General features: G+C 38.1%; 1 protein-coding gene across 1 annotated transcript in view; it reads right to left on the minus strand.

Annotated features, from left to right (window-relative positions):
* DNAH12 (dynein axonemal heavy chain 12) overlaps positions 1–23,982 on the minus strand; it is a gene marked incomplete at both ends in the record, with an annotated part of 152,272 nt that overhangs the window by 127,241 nt on the left and 1,049 nt on the right. Inside the window, 10 exons of the mRNA XM_080926847.1 lie at positions 720–898; positions 13,421–13,512; positions 14,253–14,409; positions 15,288–15,476; positions 17,471–17,666; positions 17,878–18,036; positions 18,708–18,780; positions 19,994–20,183; positions 21,018–21,044; positions 21,328–21,409. Of these exons, the coding sequence (XP_080782973.1) occupies positions 720–898; positions 13,421–13,512; positions 14,253–14,409; positions 15,288–15,476; positions 17,471–17,666; positions 17,878–18,036; positions 18,708–18,780; positions 19,994–20,183; positions 21,018–21,044; positions 21,328–21,409 (1,344 nt within the window). The remainder of the gene's footprint in view (positions 1–719; positions 899–13,420; positions 13,513–14,252; positions 14,410–15,287; positions 15,477–17,470; positions 17,667–17,877; positions 18,037–18,707; positions 18,781–19,993; positions 20,184–21,017; positions 21,045–21,327; positions 21,410–23,982) is intronic.

The raw sequence follows: 23,982 nt of genomic DNA on the forward strand, positions 1-23,982 counted from the left end.
GTTGATTGACTTGGGAGAGCTCAGCCCACTGTGGATGGCACCACCTCTGAGCCAGTAGTCCTGAGCAAGTCAAGAGAAACAAGCCAACCACTTAGGTAGCCTCTTTCTGTGTTACTTCTTTACTTCCGGGCTCAAGGTTCATGCCTTGAGTTCATATCCTGACTTCTCTCAGTGATGGAATATGATCTGGGTATGTAAGCCAAATAAACCCTTTTCTTCTCAAAGTTGTTCTTGGCCATGGTGTTTATCTCAGCAATGGAAGCTTACTAGTTTTGTGAATTTAGGCCAGTTCTCAAGATCCAGTTTCTGTTAATCCATCCTGCTGGAATATGTGATACAAGAATGAATGTATGTATGAATGAACGAATGAACGTAGCATAGTTCATGGCCCTGTAAAATGGAACAGTGTAGCAAATAAAAAGATCAAATCCTTGTTTAAATATTTTAAGCTCTATGATACCTTAAGATATCCTATGTAGAGAAGTATGAATCTAGGTTTCCTGTGTCATTATTTAACAAAAAAATATATTTTTTCAGATTTGCCTTCCCATGTCTTAAAATGTTTGTATTGTCATGCCACCACAAAAAATATCAGAAAAAAAAAAAAAACCCAGCTAGGCTGGGAAACATACATGTATATTTTTAACCTGTTGTTTTTAAACAAGAGTAAATTTGGTGAAATGTTTCTTGGGCCCTGCTATTCTGAATACAGTACTTACGATTCATTTTCTTTTCTGTGTTTTGAGGCTATGTCATTTAATAAAATGTTTGCAAAGGCTCTGGCTTTATTTGTCAAGCCTATTTTCAAGTCTTCACAGTCCAGACGAGCCATAGGGTAGTGAGCCCACTGGGGCAAGAGCATTATTTCTGTAGCAAGATTGAAAAACCTTTCTATAAACTTTAAAGAAGAGTGTTTAGGGGAAAAAAGTTAGAATTTTATAATTAGTGATTTTATAGAAATATATTGAAATTCTTAATCATCTAATAATTATTCTTGCTAAATGACTCCTATTCCTTTTAATACACAAACCTTTTTTTTTCCCTCTTGGTGCCAAGACTAAACCCATGACATGAAGATTGTGGGCCTGTGAATGTCACAGCCAGTGCCCAAACATTCTCATTCCTTTTATGGTGAAATTCGATCTACTAGTAAATACCAAGTGTGCTATAGCCTAAAATCTACATATGTTGCAATGTTTCCTAGAGAAAAAAATATGACCAGAGTCACCTCATTTCTGTTTGGAAACAAACCTATATTATACAACGATGTTTATAGCTGCACATATTTGTTTTTGCCATTACTGAATACCTCTCTGAAGATTTTAATTCAATCTTTAGGAAAAGAAATAGAAAAACCTTAGTGCTAAAGTAGGCCACAAGGACAGAAATATTATATTCTACCATTACAAAGATCTGAGATCTTAAAATTTATATCAACTTCTTAACACTTAAACACTGGGATGATTTTCAAAACTGTAACAAAGGAGTATATATAAAACATTGACAGCACATGTCACATTTTGTGCAAGTGAAACAGGCTTGCACACTCTGAGTAATCCTGGACATAAAGTCACAGCCCACTTAATGCTTCCCTCAGCCTTCCTCCTTGCTTTCCCTACTCCATCACAGACAAATGGCCCTGCTCCTTTTATTCATTTATGAAATATTTTCCTTCATTTTTATCTCAAAGTTATCCTGTTCTTCTACAGCTTACACTATGTAAAGAATTGAGTTTCACCTTTTTATTGTCTAATGGATCAGAGGGCACTAACTAGTTTTGTTGCTAGCTGGAAAAATAATAGCCAAAAAAGCAAGTAGTGCTGATATTAACAGAAAACAGTGAGCACTGATGAATTTAACAAAAAGGGGAAAACCATCACTTTAGTGTGTTTCATGCAAAGTTGTCATGAGACAAAATTAAACAGCACTAGGTTTATGTAATATAAAGATGCTGGGGAGGGATGAAAAGCCCTATATGATACAATCTCCCTGTACTTTACTATACATATGCCCATAAGCATATACATGAAAATAGAGGAAATAGAAGAAAAGATGAAACTCATCCAAAAAAAGCCTGAGGAACACAGGATCTGAAATGAGAATACCACTTTACCATCAGAGAGAGGCACAGAGACCACAACAAAACCAGAAAACCAGTTACCATACAGCTATCATAAGACCTCATCTATCAATAATTAATCAATAGATCAGTTAGGTTCTACAACCTAAAGACAGAGTGACTGATAGGCTGGAGAGATGACTCCATTAAACTGCTTCTTGTCCAGCATGAGGACCTGAGTTTGATCCCTAGCACTCATGTAAGGCTAGGTATAATGGTGTGCCCATTGTCCCTCCCTTTCTTCTCACAGCAAAAGCATAAATCATATTAACAGACCACACAGCAAAGCCCAACAAACTTTGAAAACTTGGGACCATATAGAATATGGAATGAAACTAAAAATCCACAAAGAATACTATGGAAACTATACAAATACATAAATATTAAACGACTTACTTTTAAATAGCAAGTGGATCAATTAATCAATCAATAAATAAGAAAACAAATTTTCCTTTTCTTCTAAGTCAGTGAGATTGGCTCAGTGGGTAAAGACACTTGCCACCAAGCCTGATGACCTAAATTTGACCCCTAGAAACCACACGGTAGAGATAGAACCGATTCCTATGGGTTTTCTCGCAGAAGTACCCTGAGCAGTGTAAAAAGAATAGTCCTTTCCTCTTTCCTTTTTGTTTTTTTGTTTGTTGTTGTTGTTGTTGCTGCTGCTGCTGTTGTTTAATACCAGGCTTATTGCATGACAGTATACTTTCAAGCCACGCGTTTACTTGTTATTCTGAGGTAGGGTCTTTCTTAGTTGCCCTGGTTGAATTTGAATCCAATCTATAGCCCAGGCAATTCTTGAATTTACCACCTACCTGCCAATACCTTACTATCCTCCAGGTACTGAGAAGTGACTCAGTAGATGTACATTAGTAAGCATGACACAACATTAGAATGAAGAGCAAGATCCTGTGGTCATCTCGGTGTCTGCATGAGCAGACTTGACAAGGCTGGGCAAAGTGTGGCATGCCTATCTTCCATTGTCAGTAAGAGATGAAATACTAGGTCGGCTTTTAAACTTGTTTTCTCTGATATTTGCATTATTGTGCTTCCCTACATGACTCTCTCCTGTTTTCCCCCATGTTACTTCCCTGTCCTTTTTTCCATTTATTACTTTTGTTTGGGGTGGGAAGGGGAAAAAGAAAAATACAGACAACAGAAAGACCTAAGAACAGGTAACTTTAAAAAAAATCTTAAATAAAAGGTATTGTCAAATAAACAGATGAATGACTAAAGAATTCAATTAAAATGGTAAGAAAATTGTCAGTGTGAATTAGAAATTCAGGTAAAAGATAAATATTCCAAAAAATTGGAAACCTTGGAGATTAAGAACCCACTAAAATAATTTAAGAAATTTTGCAAAAGGAATGACCCCCATAGACTGTATCAAACAGACATATGGTTTCTGTAGCTTCTCTTGCATTTTGTTTCTAATTATATCACATTTTGATTTGTTAACATATAAGAAACTATTTTGGTCTTAAAAAAATTCCTTTAGAGGATTCTAGAAGGTATTCCAAACAAGGAAGGTACCTACACAAAGAAAAGACAAGATATTAAGCATCCAACCCAAAAGGAGAGAACCACAAGCACATAAAGCCACCTACGGAACCAAATATAACAAGAACCAACAGTTATCTGTCTTTAATATCTCTCAATATTAATGGACTCAACTCACTTATAAAAAGACATAAGCTAACAGACTGGATACACAAACAAGATCCAGCATTTTGCTGCATACAGGGGAACACACCTCAATAACAAAGACAGACATATTTCAGAGTTAAGAGGATGGAAGAAGGTCTTCCAAGCAAATGGTCCCAAGAAACAAGCTGGAGTTGCAATTCTAATATCTAATAAAATAGACTCTCAACCAAAAGTTATCAAGCATGGTAAGGAAGGACACTTCATATTTATCAAAGGAAAAATCTACCAAGAGAAAGTCTCAATTCTGAACATATATGCCCCAAATTCAAGGGCAACCACATTCATAAAAGAAACTTTACTAAAGCTCAAAACATACATTGAACCCCACACAATAATAGTGGGAGACTTCAACGCCCCACTCTCACCAATAGACAGGTCATTGAAACACAAACTAAACAGAGACACAGTGAAACTGATAGAGGTTATGAACCAATTGGATGTAACAGATATCGACAGAACATTTTATCCTAAAACAAAATAATACACCTTCTTTGTGGGGCTGTGGGCTGTGAATGGTATTCTGGTTCCCGGTTGAGAGAGGCTTGAGACCCCAGTGACCCTAAGGGACGGTAGGAGTCACACTGTACTCCTGAAACCAGGTGCTCATTACTAGCCACAACCCTCCATAGATTCAAGACCATCAGTCACATAGGGGCAACACCCCAAGCTCCTCCACAGGTGAGCATGTAATCATAGGTCACATAGGCTCAAGACAGGTCTTCATTATAATGAGGTACCTAAAGGCCTAGAGGCTTAGCCAATTAGCCTTTCTTCCCAGACACTCCTCACTGCAAAAGGTATGTAATCTCAGGCCCATCCTGAGAAGTGGGGTATGGTTTTACTCGTCCACTTTCCACCATGACAATAAATGTCTTAAAACCATGAACTGTCTCCTTTCCATCAGGACCCTACATTGGGAGCTGCAGAGGCCTTCGCCTACAGAGCCACTGACTAATCTCCTTGTAGAAGGCCTCTCTGTGTTCCTAGCTGCAGCTGCCACCAAACCAAGTCTGCAGCCAACCACCAACAAGACAAAGAGCCATGTGGGACCAGCCAGAGCTCCCCACTTTTCCCTCGGCTCTGAGCTAGATCCAGCCTGTGGGTCCCCACTCTTTTCTCAGTTCTTCTGTGACATCCAGCAGCACCTGGGTGTCCAAGAGCCTGGGAACCAGATGACCAGAGCCTCGTCTCAGTCCTGGGGACTCCCTAGAGTGCTCCAGCTGTCCATCTCTGCACTTCAGACGGTGCTTCCCCAACCCGGAGTGGTAACCTGTGGCTGCCCTATGCCTGACACCCATTCAGTGATGTTATGGGTAAGCTCGGTCCAACTTCCCACATCCTGCCTCCCCCAGTGACCCAATCCCTGTGGTGGAGCAGATGCTGGAACCACAATTTAACCCAACATATCTTCTCAGCACCTCATAGTACCTTCTCCATATAAACATCATAAAACAACCCTCAACCGATATAAGAATATCAAAATAATTCCATGCACCCTATTAGACCATCATGGCCTAAGACTGGTCTTCAATAACAGCAAACACAACAAAAAGCCCGCATATACATGGAAGCTGAACAACTCTCTACTCAATAATAACTTGGTCAAGGGAAAAACTAAAGTAAGAAGTTAAAGACTTCCTGGAATTTAACGAAAATGTTGACACATTACACCCAAATTTATGGGACACAATGAAAGTAGTGCTAAAAGAAAAATTCATAGTACTAAGAGCCCTGGTAAAGAAACTGGAGAGATCTTACACTAGCAACTTAACGACACAGCAGAGAGTTCTAGAACAAAAAGAAGCAAACACACCCAAGAGGAGTAGAAGGCAGGAAATAGTCAAACTCAGGACTGAAATCAACCAAATAGAAACAAAGAGAATAATACAAACAATCAACAAAACCAAAAGCTGGTTCTTTGAGAAAATCAACAAGATAGATAAACCCCTAGCCAAACTAACTAAAGGGACCAGAGGCAGTACCCAAATTCACAAAATCAGAAATGAAAAGGGAGGCATAACAACAGAAGCTGAGGAAATTCAAAAAATCATCAGATCCTACTACAAAAGCCTATACTCAACAAAACTGAAAAATCTGGATGAAATGGACAATTTTCTAGACCAGGTACCAAAATTAAATCAAATTAAACCCATATACCATAAAGAAATAGAAGTCATTAAAAACCTCCCAACCAAAGAAAGCCCAGATGGATTCAGTTCAGAATTCTACCAGACCTTCAAAGAAGACCTGATACCAATATTCTTCAAACTATTCCATAAAATAGAAACTGAAGAAACACTACTTAACTCATTCTATAAAGGTATAATTACTCTGATACCTAAAACACACAAGGACTCAACCAAAAAAAGAACTTTGGACCAATCTTGTTTATGAATATTGATACAAAAATACTCAATAAAATTCTTGCTAACCAGGAGATGGGAGGAAGTGTATGGGTGAGGGATTACTCTTATAGAGGCAGGGGGAGGAGGGATGGGATAGGAGGATTCCAGAAGGGAAAACAGGAAAGGGGATAACATTTGAAATGTAGGTAAAGAAAATAACCAATTTAAAAAAAAAAGAATTCTTGCTAACTGAATACAAGACCATATCAAAACCATCATTCACCACAATCAAGTAGGCTTCATACCAGGGATGCAAGGTTAGTTCAGTATATGAAAATTCATTAACATAACCCACTACATAAATAAACTCAAAGAAAAAAATCACATGGTCATCTCCTTAGACGCAGAAAAAGCATTTGACAAAATACAACAGACCTTCATGTTAAAAGTATTGGAGAGATCAGGAATTCAAAACCCAGACCTAAACATTTTTTAAAAAACCTGCAAACCAACAGCCAATATCAAATTAAATGGACACTTGAAGCAATCCCATTAAAATCAGGGACAAGACAAGGATGCCCACTCTCCCCCTATCTATTCAATATAGTACTTGAAGTGCTATCTAGAACAATAAGACAAAAAAAAAAAAAAAAAAAAAAAAAAAAAAAAAAAAGGTCAAAGGGATACAAATTGGCAAAGAAGAAATAAAGGCATCACTATTTGCAGATGATGTGATAGTATACATAAGCGACCCCAAAAATTCTGCCAGAGAACTTTTCCAGCTGATAAACAACTTCAGCAAAGTGGTCAGATGTAAAATTAACTCAAATAAATCAGTAACCTTCCTTTATACAAATGATAAACAGGCTGAGAAAGAAATTAGGTGTTGAGAGCCATGCCCATCCACCCTCAAGGGTTAGCTGAACTGCCTGCTTGTTTACCTAAACTTTGGGAAAACACATGATCCTTTGAATTTTAGATAAACCTAGTCACATGACGAGGATTTGCATAGTGCTTTGTACCATATAAATTGAGCTAGATTCAGAGAGTAAAACTGGCATTCTTGTAACACGAATGACCCGAGTCATGTCTTTCTTTCAAATCCTCAGCCCTTGCCAGATTCGGAGTAGCTGTTGGCAGTGCAGTCACTATCAATTAGAAAAACAACTTCCTTCACAATAGCCACAAAAAAATATAAAATATCTTAGGGTAACACTAACCAAACAAGTGAAAGATCTGTACAACAATAACTTCAAGTCTCTCAAAAAAGAAATCACATACGATCTCAGAAAATGTCGAGACCATCAATGCTCATGGATTGGCAGAATTAACATAGTAATCGTAAAAATGGCCATCCTACCAAAGGCGATGTACAGATTCAACACAATCCCCATCAAAATCCCAAAACAATTCTTCAAAGACATGGAAAAAGCAATTGTCAGATTAATCTGGAAAGGTAAAAAACCTAGAACAGTAAAAACAATTCTTAACAATTCTGGGGGAATCACCATCCCTAACCTCAAGTTCTACTATAGAGCAATGGTAATAATAATAATAATAATAATAATAATAATAATAATAATAAATCTGCATGGTATTGGTACAGAGACAAACATGTTGACCAATGGAATAAAATTGAAGACCCAGGAATAAAACCACACACTTGATCTTTGTCAAAGAAGCCATAAATAATACAATGGAAAAGAGAAAGCATCGTCAATAAATGGTGCTAGTCTAATTGGCTGTCTGTATGTAGAAAAATGAAAATAGATTCATATTTGTCACCCTGCACAAAGCTCGAGTCCAAGTGGATCAAGGACCTGGACATAAAACCAGATACACTGAATCTATTAGAAGAGAAAGTGGGAAAGAGCCTTGAATTCATTGGCACAGAGGGAAATTTCCTGAACAGAACTCCAATGAGAGAAAGTGGGAAAGAGCCTTGAACTCATTGGCACAGAAGGAAATTTCCTAAACAGAACTCCAATGGCTCACACTCTAAGATCAAGAGGAGATAAATGGGACCTCATGAAACTGGAAAGCTTCTGTAAGGCGAAGGACATAGTCAATAAAACAAATTGGCAACCTACAGACTGGGAAAAAATCTTCACTAACCCCACATCTGATACAGGGCTGGAAACCCAATTATATAAAGAACTCAAGAAGCTAACCACCAAAATACCAAACAACCCAATCAAAAAGTGGGATATAGAACTAAACTGAGAATTCACAACAGAGGAATCTCAAATGGCTGAGAAGTACCTAAAGAAATGCTCAAAGTCCTTAGGGAAATGCAAATCAAAATGACCCTGAGATTCCACCTTACACTAATCAGAATGGCTAAGTTCAAAACCTCAAGTGACAACACATGTTGGGAATGATGTCGAAAAAGAAAAACACTCCTCCATTATTGGTGGGATTGCAAACTGCTTAACAACCACTCTGGAAATCAATTTGGAGGTTCCTCAGAAAATTGAAAATAGAGCTACCTAAAGACCCAGCAATACCACTCTTGGGAATATACCCAAAAGATGTCCCACCATGCCACAGGGGCACGTGTTCCACTATGTTCAGTGTGGCCTTATTTGTGACAGCCAGAAGCTGGAAACAACCCAGATGTCCCATGAGAGAAGTATGGATACAGAAAATGTGGTTCATTTACACAATGTGAAGTACTCAGCCATTAAAAACAAGGACATCCTGAGTTTTGCAGGCAAATAGATGGAACTAGAAAATATCATCCTGAGTGAGAGAACTCAGACCCAAAAGGACATGCAAGGTATGTACTCACTGATATTAGCCAAAAAAAAAAAAAAAGTTCACAGAACTCAAAAACGTCAATAAGTTGAAGGGTTCAAGTGAAGATGTCTCAGTCCCACTGAAGATGGAGAAGAAAGCAACCATAAGAGAGGTGGGAAGGAGGGACCTAGGAGGGAAAGGGGATGGGGAGGTGTACTGGTTGATTTTGTGTCAACTTGACACAAGCTGGAGTTATCACAGAGAAAGGAGCCTCAGTTGAGGAAATGCCTCCATGAGATTCAGCTGCAAGGCATTTTCTCAACTAGTGATCAAGGGGGGAGGCCCAGCCCATTGTGGGCGGTACCATCCCTGGGCTGGTAGACCTGGGTTCTATAAGAAAGCAGGCTGAGCAAGCCAGGGGAAGCAAGCCAATAAGTAACATCCCTTCATGGCCTCTGCATCAGCTCCTGCTTCCTGACCTGCTTGGGTTCCAGTCCTGACTTCCTTTGATGATGAACAGCAATGTGGAAGTGTAAGCTGAATAAACCCTTTCCTCCCCAACTTGCTTCTCGGTCATGACGTTTTGTGCAGGAATAAAAACCCTGACTAAGACAGGAGGGGAACATGATCTGGTATCGGATTGGGGAAAAGGACTGAAGCCCTGAGGGCCAGCAGAAAGAATTGACATCAGGAGATAGAAAGTTGGGAATGTACCAGAATGAACCAGAATGTACCAGAGACCTGGGAGGTAAGAGATCTCAGGACTCAAAGGAAGGAGAGACCTTAGATGTAATGCCCTACAGTGCTGGGGACAGCATACCATGACAGGGACTGGCTGCAGTAAACTGGGATGGAGACATCTCAGAAACCTGCAGCACCTCCTTGTGAGAAAGGATGGTGTCTGGGACCCTGAGAAGCAGGAAACACATCCCTCCGGGGGACCGCCATCTGAAATAAGAGACTGCCTGCAGTCAGCTGGGATGGAGACATCTCAGTAGCTCTTTGTAAAAAACAATTGTTCCCACTTCTAACCTTAGCCTGGACAATGGCTGTATAGATTTCATTTGTGTATGACTACTTTTCAGTTGGCCTCGGTGTGCATAATTATTTTACTATATCTGACTTTTCTATTTCTTTTTCCTTCTGCTCTGGTGGATTTTGTGAAACTAGATGTTTCTTGATGTAATGATTCTTGAACAATTGAGGCACAGGGGCACAGCACAGTCCTGATGGCCCAGGTGCATGCTATGTGTTCTCATCTGGGAAACAATGGAATAATTGCACAATGGTAGTTCCAGATTAATGCTTGACTTGCAAAGAAAGTTTGAGGAAGTTATGATAAAATGAATCAGAGCCAACAATGGGACCTCAAGAAAGGAAAAAGTTATTGAAGTTATAGAACAAGTTTTGCACAATATTTGAGAGTGGTTCCTGATTAAGAGGGTATAGAATGTATGAAATTATATATTAGTAAATTCTACTAGGATTCTTAGGAGAGTCATTGTGTGTAATATACAGGAACAGAAGGGTTAACTTGATTCTTTCTGGCCACTGCCTGGCAGATTTGCCCATGTCATTTATCATTAGAGCGTCACAGGAAAATGCAGGTAGCTAACCTCGGTGCTCTGAGCTCTGAAGTGTAAGTTAAAAGTTAAAGTTTAAATAATGGTAAGTTTGCAATTATTATTACTTTGGCCACAGGCTGGGAATAGGGGAAGCTTGAAACTTTGGGGAACAATTGTAATTCTTAATTCTTTGTGGGATGTGGTTATTCTTTTGAATTCGATTTGGCAATGATTATACAATGACTTTTCTTTTCTAGCTGCTTTTATCAATAAAAGACTAGAGCAAGAGTGAGGAGAGCCAGGGAGCAAGTGAGTGAGCGAGAGAGAGCATGAGATCATGTGAAGAATGAGTGAAGGGAGAATGCGAGGTGTGTATGGAGAGCGTGTGTGTGTGTGTGTGTGTGTGTGTGTGTGTGTGTGTGTGTGTGTGTGATAAAGGAGAGTGAATGCAGTGTGTGTGAGAGGTGTGTGTAAAGTGTGTACAGAGTGTGTGTGAGAGATGTGTATGAGTGTGGGAGTTCCAGAAAAGAAAAGCACAAAGAAGAAAAGCAGAGTTCACAAGGTAATGCAGTGTGTTCATGTGAGTGAGTGAGTGTGTGTGTGTGTGTGTGTGAGAGAGAGAGAGAGAGAGAGAGAGAGAGAGAGAGAGAGAGAGAGAGAGAGAGGAGGGAGAGAGAGAGGGAAAGAGAGAGGGGGGAGCAGAAAGACAGGGCATTATCAAGTGAGAGTTGGGGTTGCTATCTCACAATCAAAACTCTGACCCATAATCCCATAATTGTTCTGTCTGGAAAAAAATGGAAATGGAGAAGAGCCTGAGGAAAAGAAGGTCTAGGAAAAGGCCCAAAAGGGGATCCAGCTCAGGGGTAGGTTCCAAGGCCTGCCACCATTACAGGGGCTATAGAGTGCTCACCAAAAGAGACCTATCATTACTGCCCTCTGAAAGACCCAACAAGCAGCTGAAAGAGTCAGATACAGATATTTGCACCCACTTAACCAAGGGAAGTTGCTGACCCCTCTGGTTGAATTAGGGAAAAGCTGGAGGAAGCTGAGAAGGTGGGTGACCCAGTAAGAGGTCCAGCAGTCTCAATTAACCTGGACTCCTGAAATCTCTCAAACACTGGATCACCAACCAGACAGCATAAACCAGGTGATATGAGGCCCCCAACACATATACAGGGAGGACTTTTGGGTCTGGGTTTAGTCAAAGAAGATGCACCTAACCCTCAAGGCACCAGGGCGTTTAGAGGTCTGATAGGGTGAGTGAGGTGGAGACATCCTCATGGAGATGGTGTTGGTGGGAGAGGTATGAGATGTGGAACAGTAGGAGGGTAGACCGGGAGGGGAACAAACTCTTGGGTATTAAAAGGAAAGAAGAGAAAAGAAAAGAAAAAAAAATAAAACTCAAAAACAAAATTCCTTTAGTTTTCCCCCTTTTCTTTAATCCTTTCAAATCCTCCCACAAATTCTTCCTTGTCCTATTTCAAATTGATGGTTTCTATTTTCATTACTAATGGTTTGTTTCTTCTCTATTCCCTTATATTTCCATACAAACATCTGCTTCAGATCAGATCTCAGCTGACCATGGTAGTAAGTTCTTCTGTTTCTTGCATTTGAGAGGTAGGGACAAGAGGATTAGGCATATAGCACAGGCCAACCTGGGCTATGTACTAAGTTTCAGATTAGCCTGAAGTTTAATTTTACTCTGACTTCTACATGTCATAGTACATGCACACATACTCTCTAAATAAATCCTATCTTAAAATGATAAATAAACCTTAATACATGACTGAATTAATTAAAATAACTACAAGGTAAATCAACTTAACTAAAATGATGCTTTGAATAAGAAACTCTATTGACATCACTTGAATCATTTATATCTAGAGCAAAAATATCCTAATTAAAAAGAATTCCAAAAACATTCATTGAAAATAAAAAGAATTGTCCTTCTGAGGACTATCCTATCCAAGTCAGCATATCTGTTCACATTGTGATTGTCCTGGTCTTGGTTCTGCAGCTCTTTCTAGGAGAGACCTTCTCACAGCATGCTGTATGGCACTGTGGCCCTTACACTGTAATGACAGACAGGGAGAACTACAACTGTGACCCCTATTGCCTATCCAAGGCAAAGTGCTCAGACCTGGAACCACTACATATAAACAACAAAAAGAAGTCAGTGGAGTGTGTGGGGTGGGGGGTTGGGGGGCTGGAAAGAGAAAAGGGAAGGGGAGAATGATGTAATTATATTTTATTTAAGTGCATTCTGAAAATAAACCCAGTTGTCTGTAATGGTCTCAATTGGTCAAAGTGTGGATAACAATCGTGAGATGCCCAGCCTCAGTGGATACATTTTTAAAGCAACCCCTGCATCTGAGCTTCAGAGTATATTGGGAAAGAGAGGTGGGAAAGATTGTAGAGCCAGAGGACCAGAAAATCTGCTGCGAGATTGTGTCTCCTAGAAGTGCAGGGAAGGTGCACACAGGATATTGCAACAAGGCCTACAAAAGAACACCACCAGTAGATATGCTTATGAGAAAAGGGCAGAGCTCAAGGAATGGTGGCGGCACCACAGACAAACGATTACAGGAACTGAGGACTACTGAGAGAGGCGGATTCATTTTCCCAGAGGATAAATCCCTAATTGGTTATTTAATACCAAGTGGTCAGCCCTAAAATTATATATAAGCAAACAACATTAAATGGAGTCAGCATGCTGTATTTATATATTTAGGGAGATAGATAGATAGATAGATATACACACATATATTCTTACATATATGCCTAAATATGTAAATATACACACATATATAACAAAAATAAAGAAAACGCAGCCATGAATTTGAGAAGAAATGAGGAGTATGTGGGGGTGGGGCTGGAGAAAGGAAAGGTGAATGATGTAATTATAATGAAAATATAAGCACTTATGAAAAAGCAGGATTACCACTTACCTCTGTGTACTCATCAAAAGTATGGTTTTCTTCCTGGAATCTCTTTATCATTTTTGTTGCGGTCCCGTCAAGGAGCCAGTTGTATTTTGTAACTGAAAATTAATATTCCAGTTAAAATCTAAACAACATTTTAATAGAGTAAGTGCGTTTTGTATTATCACAGAGTAGCTGACTCAAGTGTGAACATATGTAGATTACTATATTAAAGAAATAAGAGTAAAAAGATTTAATAGCCATTGCTCTGTATGCTAACCTAAAAAAAGTTAATAAAAATTTTTAAAGATTTAAGAGGCAAATCAAGTTAAATACAAATTCATATTCAGTACCTTGCAAAGAAAGAATAAAACTGTCTGCCTAGACACATCTTAAATGTTAAACGATTTTATTAATTGTTTTTAAACAATTTAAATGTGGTACAATCCTTGAAGCTTTGAAAAAATATTAGAGGAATAGATTATGTCAGATAGCAGACAACTTTAGTCAAGAGCCTGTCTAAAGGCAACTCCCCATTCTGATATCAGATGTACTTGTGCAGTAAATTAAACTTCAGGTTTTTCAAAACTTTTCAGAAGCGAACTTGACTCACCCTGCTTTAGCTAATGTGTTACTCTAGCAGCTTTTCTTTCCCCTAACTGTTGACGTTATCACCCTACTCCAGTTAGTATTCACCCTACCACCCAAACACAAAACCCAAGTGTCTCCAGTCTGATCCATGACTTGTCAATCCATGCTATGGCTTACCTCTGGCTCTTTCAAAACAGTAGCAGGAAACCAGATATCTGACCAAATTCTAGCTAAGATGTAGAATGATAAAAATATAGTTTGTGTGTACCGTATGTATTGTAATGTCCCTTTGCCCCTTCTAAGTTCTGCTCGACCGCCATCTTCAGCGTACTGATAGCCCACTGCAGCACATGCTCTGGAAGTTCTGTATCAAGATTGACAGGCGACGAAGTTCCCGACAGCCAAGAAGGCACTGTTTGGACAGTCTAACAGAAATAAAACCAAAAATGAATGTGATAAATATCTAGCTGAACTGACCAATAACATTTTCTTTACATTTCTGTGGTCCAAGAAAAGGCCACTGAATGAAAAAAATAAGAATTAAATAGTAAATAGCTTGTAATATAATATAAAAACTTAAATTGGAGCTGAGCTGGATACCTGTCTGAATCCCAACAGATTGTCTACAGAGGCTAAAAGCGGAGCTTACAGAGCTCCAGGCCAGTCCAGGCTGCAAGGTGACACCACATTTCAAAATGTAAAAACTCAACAAACAACAACCCCCCAAAACCCAAAGCACCTTAAGTTTAGTTTTTTATCATTTTACAAGTATTTATTAACTATATCAAGGTGTGGTGATACTAAAAAAGCATTAGAAAGAAGAAATAGGACTCAGACATTTCTTTGTTTTTATGTGTTTATTTTTGAGACAGAGTTTCTCTATGTGTCCCTGGTTGTCCTGGAACTTACTCTGCAAACAAAGCAGGTCTCAAACTCACAGATCTGCCTGCCTCTGCCTCCCAAGAGCTGAGATTAAGAGCATATGGCATTATGCCTTAGATTTTTGTAAAGATGTTCACAACGTAGTACCAAGAAAACACACACACATGTGTACAAACACACACACACACACACACACACACACACGTGCATACACACACACAAAAAACATTAGTTCAGAACAATAGGAAAAGATCAAAAGGAGAAAAACATCTCCAATTAACATGTTTTCAAAGAAAAAATATTATAACTTAAAATAGCTGGGAAGGGAATAAAAAGCCATACTAGTTTATGTTTCTTCAGAATGTGGTGAATTTCAATCTAAATACTGAAATACGGCAGCGTGGTAAGGAAGAAGTAATACCTGCAGAGTTTCAGATATCCGTTCTATCAAACCCAAGACAACATCTTCCAAATCTTGAAAGGTGGGATAAAATTCCATTTTATCATCGTCAAATGTCAATTCCATCTTAAATATTGGAAGCCTGTTTATATATCTTGAATCAAAGAGCCTTACGAATTCTTCTACAGTTCTCCATAAGAGATCCTTTAGCTACATGATATCAAAAATTACCATTATTTCAGAAAGGATAAATCCAATCTTTATCTAAAATGAATTATTGTGTATAATTACATGAATTCCATAAACTTGGTTATTCCTGAAGTCATATCCATTCTTAATAAATGTCTAAACAATAAATAGAAAGCCAGTGGTGGCACATGCCTTTAATCCCAACACTCTGGAAGCAAAAGCAGATGGGTCTCTGTGTGTAGGCTGGCCTGGTCTATACACTGAGTTCCAGGACAGCCAGAGTTACACAGAGAAACCCTGTCTTGAAAATAACCAAACCAAATCAAAATAAATAAGCAATAAATAGAACAATATTTGCAAACCAAATGTTTGTAGTAGAGTATCAGCACTCTCTAAATGGCTGTGCGGAATTTCCACATTTATTAGTAAGTTTGTTCCTGGCACATGAAACATTTCAGAAGACCAAACAAAATGGAGAAGACTGGGGATGAGAAAAACTTACTAATGGAGGCAAGACAATGGCTGATACTAGAGCCAGCTCCTATAGTCAGAGGGGCCAACTGTCAAATAGTCACACGAGGAGTTGCTAAACATTAAGAAACTTAAATTCCACATGATAAAAATATTTATACTGCAAAATCAGTAAACTGAAGAACTTGTGATACTTTTCCTTTTGGAGAGCCGGATTTCCAGCACACTACCCTTCTACATGCAAGGGCACAACCATGGTAACTTAGAAATGTGCACAATGTTGAAAAGTGCATTTTTACTTAGATCAGCTGTTGGACAGTTAGCCCAGAAGACATGCATGAATCTGAACAATCTTCCAAATGTGAGTCATCTTTTCTTACCAAATAACCATAGTCCTCAGGAGAGTAATGTAGGAGGAAAGGAAACTATGACTACTATGACTGTGTTGGCTATAGCTACCAATTACATATTGTGCCCTCCTAAAGAAACAAGGTAGAGGGCTGGAGAGATGGCTCAGTGGTTAAGAGCACTCACTGCTCTTCCAGAGGTCCTGAGTTCAATTCCCAGCAACCACATGGTAGCTCACAACCATCTGTAATGGGATCTGATGCCCTCTTCTGGTGTGCCTGAAGACAGCTACAGTGTACTCATATATATAAATAAATAAATGTTAAAAAAGAAAGAAAGAAACAAGGTAGAACACATGAACTTTTAGAGCTGTTCACTGAAAATGAATGTTTACATTCAAAACTAATTTTTTAGAGTTGTATGTCTAAAGTAAATAAGATATTTAAGGAGTCCATAAACAATTGTACAAGATTAATGTTCTCTTTATGTATATCAACTAAAGATGATCAAAAACATTCAAAATAACCCTTTCATGAAAATTCAATGAAGAATAATCATCTTAGAATTTACTCAAAAATATATTTACTAGGCTAGTCTTTTTGTTAACATACTGCTATAAAACTAGAGACTGGCTGCTCTTCCAGAGGAACCAGGTTCGATTCCCAGCACCCACATGGCAGCTCACAGCTGCCTGTAACTCCAGGATCCAACACCTACACACATGCAGGCAAAACACCAATACACATTAAACAAGCAAACAAACCGACAACTTGTGTGTGTGATATGTTTATGAAGATAGGCATGTTCTGACATGGCATATGTATGTACCATGGTAGTTGTGAGAAGGTCAGAGGTCAGCCTTTTGGGGAATCAGTTCTTGTCCTTCACCTTGCTGAGGTAGGGCCCCTCTGGTTTCTGTTGTGGCACTGACTATGCAAGCTTCTGAGTAATACTCTTCTCTCTCCTCATCATCTTGCTGTAGGACTGCAGATGCATGTTGTTGCCTGCATTCAGCTTTTTACATAAATTCTAGGAATAGACCCTGGGTGGCTGTGTGTCCAGCTGTTGACCTACTGAGCCATTTCCCTGGCCTTCCTTAACTTACTTTTAAAAATTGCTTAAAACTGTGCTTAAATAGATTTTATTTAAAGTATTGAATTTTAAGTATTCAAGACACATATATTGTACATATATACCTGATTTGACATAAGTATGGAAACACAGTTATAAAAGGAATCCAATTTTTCAGGCTTGATGCCTTCTAGTGCCTCCTTCTTAGTAAAGAGGTTTATAACCTTTGGATACCATGTGTTCATTATCTTCTCTTCTGATTTTCTAGCTTGAATTGATAGATCATTTCTCAGTGCTTCACAATCAATTGGGCCTCTAGCTCTGTTGATAAACAGAAAAAAATAATTCAGAGAAATGACAAATTGATCTTGACATACAACTGTTGAATCAGATGAGATATAATTTTTTAAAGTTCTAAAATATAGAGAAAGGCTTAGAGTTATATAAATCAGCTCTAAAACTATATAAGAAAATATACCAAACAAGGCATCATTCAAGTGTTAAGTTTTAACTAATATATATAAAATTTTACCTAATTCCTGTTAAGTCCAGCAGAATAATATTAGCAAATGTTGTATAACCAAGATCCAGTAATACTTTCATAGTCGGATGAACAATGTGCAGATTAGCTAATATTTGACTTCTTGCCTGCACAAAACTAGAATGCCAAGGATTGGAATAATCTAGTCCTCTGGAAAAGCAAAGCACCACATGAAACATGATTGAAACAGCATACCACACATCTCGAGAAATTAACGTTACAGTGAAAACTGGGGACTTGGGATAAGGAATGAAGGTCAGGAATGAAAGTCTTCTGAGTATGAGCACTCAGTTTTGAAACTGCACATCATCTTCAGAGGAGAGAGAGAATCTGTGGCTGAAACAGACTTGTGGCTTGCATGTTCTGTTAACTCACTTTGCTATAGATCAGCCACCCAAGAATACAAAAGTAAAAACAGTTTTAGATTTATTGAAAAATCTGTCCAGCATATGTCAAAGATTACTCAAGGGTAAGTTAGATTTGATTTTTGTTTTATTATTATTATTAGATCAAGTTTTCTATAAGTCACTGCATAGCCGAGATTGGCTTTGAATCTTTGACTCTCCTGCCTCCATATTCTGAGCCCTAAGATTGCAGGTGAAGATACCTTACAACATACTTAGATTATACTGAAGTATTTTTCATACAAGTCCTCCTCCTTCTGTGAGTAGGGTTAGATGATTAATGTGGAGAACATCTTTGGAGGTTTTAAAAGAAAATATCTTTGAGCTTCATGGTTGTAGACTTGAATGTAAGATCAGTTCATTTTTAAATTGTACCCAAAGCTAGATGTTATACCATTTTTAAAATAGTTTACTCACTCAGGAGATTCAGGCAAAGGTCCCCCTTCATCTTCAAGCCATTTAACTGGGGGCTTCACAAGAACACTCTGTACTAAAATACACATATATGTTAATATTTCCTGAAAACCATTGTAAGATCTATTCTCTAAGTTAGATTTTTTAATCTAAGTCTCTAACTTAATACTGTAAGGTAGAATTTACTGTACATTAAATTACATACAAGGAAAAACTCCCTTTCTTGCACAAAAGCAAATTCTTGGCATTATTTTGGCCTTCCTTTGACAGTGAATTCCACAGGCACACTCCTTAAGTCTCTGTCTTTTGCCAAGAGATCTGTCCAAAAATCAATGACATGACCATTTAAGAAATTCATTCTAAGATAGCTCCCAGGGATTGGGGGAAATGGGAGTTGGGGAAATGTTGGTAAAAGGTTAGAGAATTTCAGCTAGCTAGGAGGAATATGTTGAAGAGAACTATTGTATAATATTGTGAAAATAGTAAAAGATAATACATTGTTTACAAATACTTAATAGTACTTTTAAGCATTTTCAGCACATGCATAAAGTAATAATATTTGTTAACTGGTTCACCTGGAAATTTGTAATTTAGTTTCATTAATTTAATGCATATATCATTTTGAAGCATTATTATGTTTGTGAAGTGATTCTCTGCCTCAATATTCCAATAAAAATTGCAAAGACTAAAATACATTAATGTTTTCTGACAATTATAAAAATAGGAAATCTAAAACCATAGAGACAAAGTGAGAAATCAAATAGCAATAAATATTATCTGATAAATACAAAAGGTACCATTAAATTACAAAGTCTTTAGTTTGTAGTATCAAAAATAAAATGAAGGTAGAAAGTATATCAAAGACATTATATATTTAGAATATATAATGTCTAATATTCAACTTCTACTATTCTATCTTATTTTGGTTTCTGTTTATTTGTTTTGCTTTTTGTATTTTCTAAACAGGGTTTCTCTATGTAGCTTTGTCTGTTCTGGAACTCACTGTGTAGACCAGGTTGGCCTTGAACTCAGAGATCTGCCTGCTTCTGCTTTCCAAATTCTGGGATGAAAGGTGTGTGCCTCCACCACCAGGGTTGGTTTTCTTTCTTTTTTCTTTTCTTTTCTTTTTTTTTTTTAACAAGATCTCATGTAGCCCATGCTGGTCTCAAACTCACTGTGCAGCTAAAAATGATCTTGAACTCTATCCCCCAACTCAGCTCCAGTACTGGCGTTACAGATGTGCTCATGGGCCGAAGTAGAAGAAGCTTGGTGTATGCTACGTTACTTACCCAAATATCTCTTCATGCTCTTTTCAAAGTCCATTGACACCTCTTGTATGAGACTTCCCAGCAGTTCTTCTCGTTTTTTCCCTTCCTTTAGGTGCTCAGGTATCAGCATTAACATGTGGTCCAGCCACTGTGGCTGAATAGGTACTATAGGACTACTCTCTACACACTGCTTCATGAAAATGTAGTTTAACTTGGGAACATTAAAAAAACAGGCCAAATGGTCAGAATGATTTAGCATTTTAGTCTAGCACCTAAATCCTGTTTTCTAAAACAAGATTCTTTCAAATTAAAGAATATTCTAAAAAGTCTCCCTCATACACACATGCACACAGTAAAGTAATACATGTAATGTTTTTTTAATTAGATAAAATAAACCAAAAATCTTGTCTACTAAAAAAAAGTTTTCCGTAATATTCTCAGTTCATAATAAGGTTATATTTTCAGACCTCTATCCACCCCCACCCCCAATTCTTAATGGGCTTAGAAAATTTATAGCCAAATCTGCAAACATGCTTCACAATTTCCTCTTATAGGTAAGCTGCAGAAGTTTCTGGATCCTTTACTACTGAGTGAATCTTACATGTTGTCTTGTGTCTACCAACCATTCCACAGCCTGCTTGTTACTCATGCAGCGTCTCTAACAAAGCTCAGCACTACCTGGCATATCGCTAGTACACAGTAACTCTCAGTAAGTCCTTGTTACATGAAAATAAACATCATAGCAATATTAGGATAATTATTACACCAATGCTATGAGAGAGATACATTACTGTTATAACTGTTATCTTGAATATTTTTCAATAGTTTGGAATAGGAACTAAACTATATATACAGAATAACAGATGGCAACATAAAGACAACTCTTGAAAACCTCCTTTGTCGTTGGCAACATGCTTGCTCCTTTGATGGAGAAATGTAAGTCTGTTTAGACTTCTTCCCTAGGAGATTTAGTAGGTAGTCTTAGAAGAATACTTTGTAGTAATTGCTTTGAACATTTTCAAGACAAAAAAAATTTCCAACTCACTCCTTTTTTTTTAATTTCACTGGTCATCTGTCAAAACAACAACAACAAAACCCAAGGATGAAATTTAAAATATTTTAATCAAATAAAATCTTAAATATACCCATTCTTTTAAAAATGAGTTCTAAAGCTGGGCGGCGGTGGCACTTGCCTTTAATCCCAGAATTTGGGAGGCAGAGGCAGGAGGATTCTGAGTTCAGGCTTGCCTGATCCACGCAAAGAAGCCCTATCTCTAAAACAAACCAAACAAAGAATGCTATTGAGATTCTCATAAGACATAAAGTTGTACAGGGTTGTTAAGGTGAGAACTCACCGTCGGAGGGTAGTCTGGCTCTGGTAATGGGGGTATTCTTTTATCCAGGGTTTTGTCTAGACTTTTTTTAGCTCCAGAAATTCTGAAATTTACAATTAGAAAATTTTATGATAAAAATGAGCATTAATTACTAAAATACTTTAAGTTAAACATTTAAGACATCTATTTTAATACTAAACAGAGAAGTCTTCAGGAGATCTTTACTTGGCTACATTTTATTTCTTTATTTTCAAACTTGAACTCACAGTGTAGCTGAGGCTGGTCTGCAGTTCCTGGCACCCCAACTCTCTCACCTCCCAGGTGTTGAGATTATAGGTGGGGATCATTATGGCTCCCTCGACTGAATGAGCTTCTTATGAGAAACCAATACTACCAGTAATATCTTAAATCTTAAATTATTCAATAATACCATAAAGAAGTAACACTAAAAATGAAATCTTTGCATTTATAACTTACTGAGAGCGTATAAATGAACTGATATAGACTAAGCCATCCTCAGTTCAAATGCCAACCAGAGAAAACTTTCCTGTATTAATATCTCTTGAAGACTTCACAAAGCTTTCTCTCAGCTGACATGCCATCGAGACTGAGATGACAAGGAAAACAAACTGGGGACACGTGAGCCACAGTCACATGGAACAATACCTAAGAAATAACACCGGAAATACCTAAGAGGACGTCATGATGCTGGTGGCATGACAAAAGTGGAGGCAAATAAACATATCATATTTAACTCTGGTCCCTTTTGGTAAAGAAATACATGGAGGCTCTACTTTCATTGTTATTAATATAGCCCTATGGTTGGAAACTTTGAGGTAGTATACTAACAAACAGCAAATGAAAGTGGTAGAGACCTGAAAGACTCTGTCTTGAAAACAAAACAAATACTCTCTTGTCATCTATGTGTTTCTGCAAGTAGTACCACTTTCCACTTTCACTTGCTGCTTATCCAAATACCCCTGATAATTTCCTGTCATGTTCCTGTTTACAGAGTTTGGCTGTCTGACTGTCCTTCCTCCCTCCTTCCCTCTCTTCCCCTCCCCTCCCCCTCCCTCCCTCCCTCCCTCCCTCCCTCCCTCACTCACTCACTCACTCACTTCCTCCCCCTCTCCCCTCTCCCTCCCCTTCTCTCTATATCCCTGGCTGATCTGAAACTTGGTATATAGACTTCCTGGTCTTGAAATTACAAAGATCCAACTGCCTCTGCCCCTCAACTGCTGGAATTAAAGGTATGTACCATCATACCTAGCTTATTTGGAATATTTTAAAGGCACCCACTGCTCTAAAATACATCTTGAATTCTTTCTCATGGCCTATAAAACCCTGAATGATCACCGTTTACAGTCTTCCCCAGGCTTATGGTACCTGCATGATACTGGCAGTTATCAATTCCTATTCCTGACTTTGGTGGTTGCTATCTGTGTCCTTAGATTGACGTTTTCCTATTTGTTTAAGTGGAAGGTTTCTTCTCCTTCTTTTGTTATCTATTTAAATATTGTCTCCACAAGCCATTCCTGTCATGCTCCTCAGATAATGTTCTATTATATTAGCTTTTTTTAAGATTTATTTGTTTATTATATGTAAGTACACTGTTGTCTTCACACCAGAAGAGGGCATCAGATCGCATTACAGATGGTTGTGAGCCACCATGTGGTTGCTGGGATTTGAACTCAGGACCTCTGGAAGAGCAGTCAGTGCTTTTAACTGCTGAGCCATCTCTCCAGGCCCTTATTATTTATCTCTTATTCATAGAGGATCCCTCTATTGTCAACCCAGGCTAGCCTTGACCTCACAATCCACCAGACTTAGCTTTCTCAGTACTGAGATTACAGGCATGTACCCCACACCATGCTTTCTCTATCTTATTTCTTCAAAGTACCCATCATCTTCTCAGACAGAGGTGGCATATGCCTTTAATCCCAGCACTAGGGAGGTAAAGGCAGGTAAATCTCTGAATTCAAGGTCAGCCTAGTCTACACAGTGATTTCCAGAACAGCTAGGGTTACACAAACCCTGCCTCAAAAAATGTATAAAATAAAAAAGTGCTCATCATCTAAAGCAGTGGTCCTCAACCTTCCTAATTCTGCAATCATTCAATACAGTTTTTCATGCAGTGGTGACCCCTAACCACAAAATTATTCTTGTTGCTACTTCAAGCTGTAATTTTGCTATTGTTATAAATTGTAATATAAATATCTGTCTTTTCCAATGGTCTTAGGTGACCCTTGAGAAAGGGTCAGTCAATCCTCAAAGGGGTCACAACCCACAGGATGAGAACCACTGATTAAAAGAGTTCCTATAACTAGTTTGTATATGTTTACTGTCTTATCCTGATGGCAAATGAACTTGTTAAAGACGCAGTCTTTTACTATTGTTTTCTATGATCTTCCTCGTAACAGGCACAATGAGCATCAGGGAATTAATATCTCCAGATAAAATGATATTGATTTGTAGAAAGAATTAAAGCAATGTGGAAGGGATTCAAACACTTTCTAGACATGGTCATCCATAACTAAATCTTAATTGCAAAGCATATCTTTAAACAGAGAAACATCCAGTACATTCATGGATCCGTGAGTAGCTCCTAACAATAAAAATAATAGAAAGCTATTAAGTAATATCCTAATAACTCTTGTCTAAATCTTCTAAAAGATT

Source organism: Micromys minutus (assembly GCF_963924665.1).
Source record: "Micromys minutus genome assembly, chromosome: 12".
In the NCBI taxonomy this organism is placed as follows: domain Eukaryota; kingdom Metazoa; phylum Chordata; class Mammalia; order Rodentia; family Muridae; genus Micromys; species Micromys minutus.